At 63.8% G+C, this 622-nt stretch overlaps 1 protein-coding gene across 1 annotated transcript in view; it reads right to left on the bottom strand.

Moving 5' to 3' along the window:
• ENKD1 (enkurin domain containing 1) overlaps positions 1-622 on the bottom strand; it is a 9,127-nt gene that overhangs the window by 1,136 nt on the left and 7,369 nt on the right. The window contains 2 exon segments of the mRNA XM_010133825.1: positions 187-202; positions 280-446. Of these exon segments, the coding sequence (XP_010132127.1) occupies positions 187-202; positions 280-446 (183 nt within the window).

Here is a 622-nt window from a genome sequence, read left to right as displayed (position 1 = left end):
CCCGCCAGGGGCCGGGACCCCTCACTGGCTACCACAGCCAGGGAGGAGGAGAGAAAACCCCTCCTGAGCCCGGCCACAGGGATGCTCGTTACGCCCAGAACCAGGGAGGGATGGCATTTATTCCCCAGGCCACGGGAAACCGCGCTGCTCGCACACGGCTGGAGAGTCTCCAGCCGTGGCACCCCACCTTTCCGCGCAGAAGCTGGGGTGAAGGTGAAGGTGCAGGCAAGGGGGCTTGTTACAGGAAGTCCTGTGGGCCAGAGCGGGGTTACGTACTACTGGGGGACGTGGCCCTTCTGCTTGGCGTTGTACTCCTCCTGCTCCCGGTGCCTCTGCTCCAGCAGGTCAGCCAGCGCCTGCAGGGACTGGGAGCGGCGCAGCGGGGCCCGCTTGGCGTTGCGGGCGTTGTGCTTTATGAAGTCGATGCTCCTGCCCTCCACCTGGATCTGCAGAAGAGAGAGCAGGACAGCAGGGATGGCTCAGCACACGCACAAGAAGCTGGTTTCAGGAGTGCTACAGCAGGACAGGGACACTCTCCATCCGTCCCACCTCCGTGTGGAGCCACAGGCAGGCAGGAGCCACACCGTGGTCTGCGAAGGCAGGTACCAAAAGCCAAAGCTAA

The sequence above is a fragment of the Buceros rhinoceros genome, unplaced genomic scaffold, assembly GCF_000710305.1.
Source record: "Buceros rhinoceros silvestris isolate BGI_N320 unplaced genomic scaffold, ASM71030v1 scaffold22723, whole genome shotgun sequence".
Classification (NCBI taxonomy): Eukaryota; Metazoa; Chordata; class Aves; order Bucerotiformes; family Bucerotidae; genus Buceros; species Buceros rhinoceros.
This window is presented reverse-complemented; position numbering and strand designations above follow the sequence as displayed.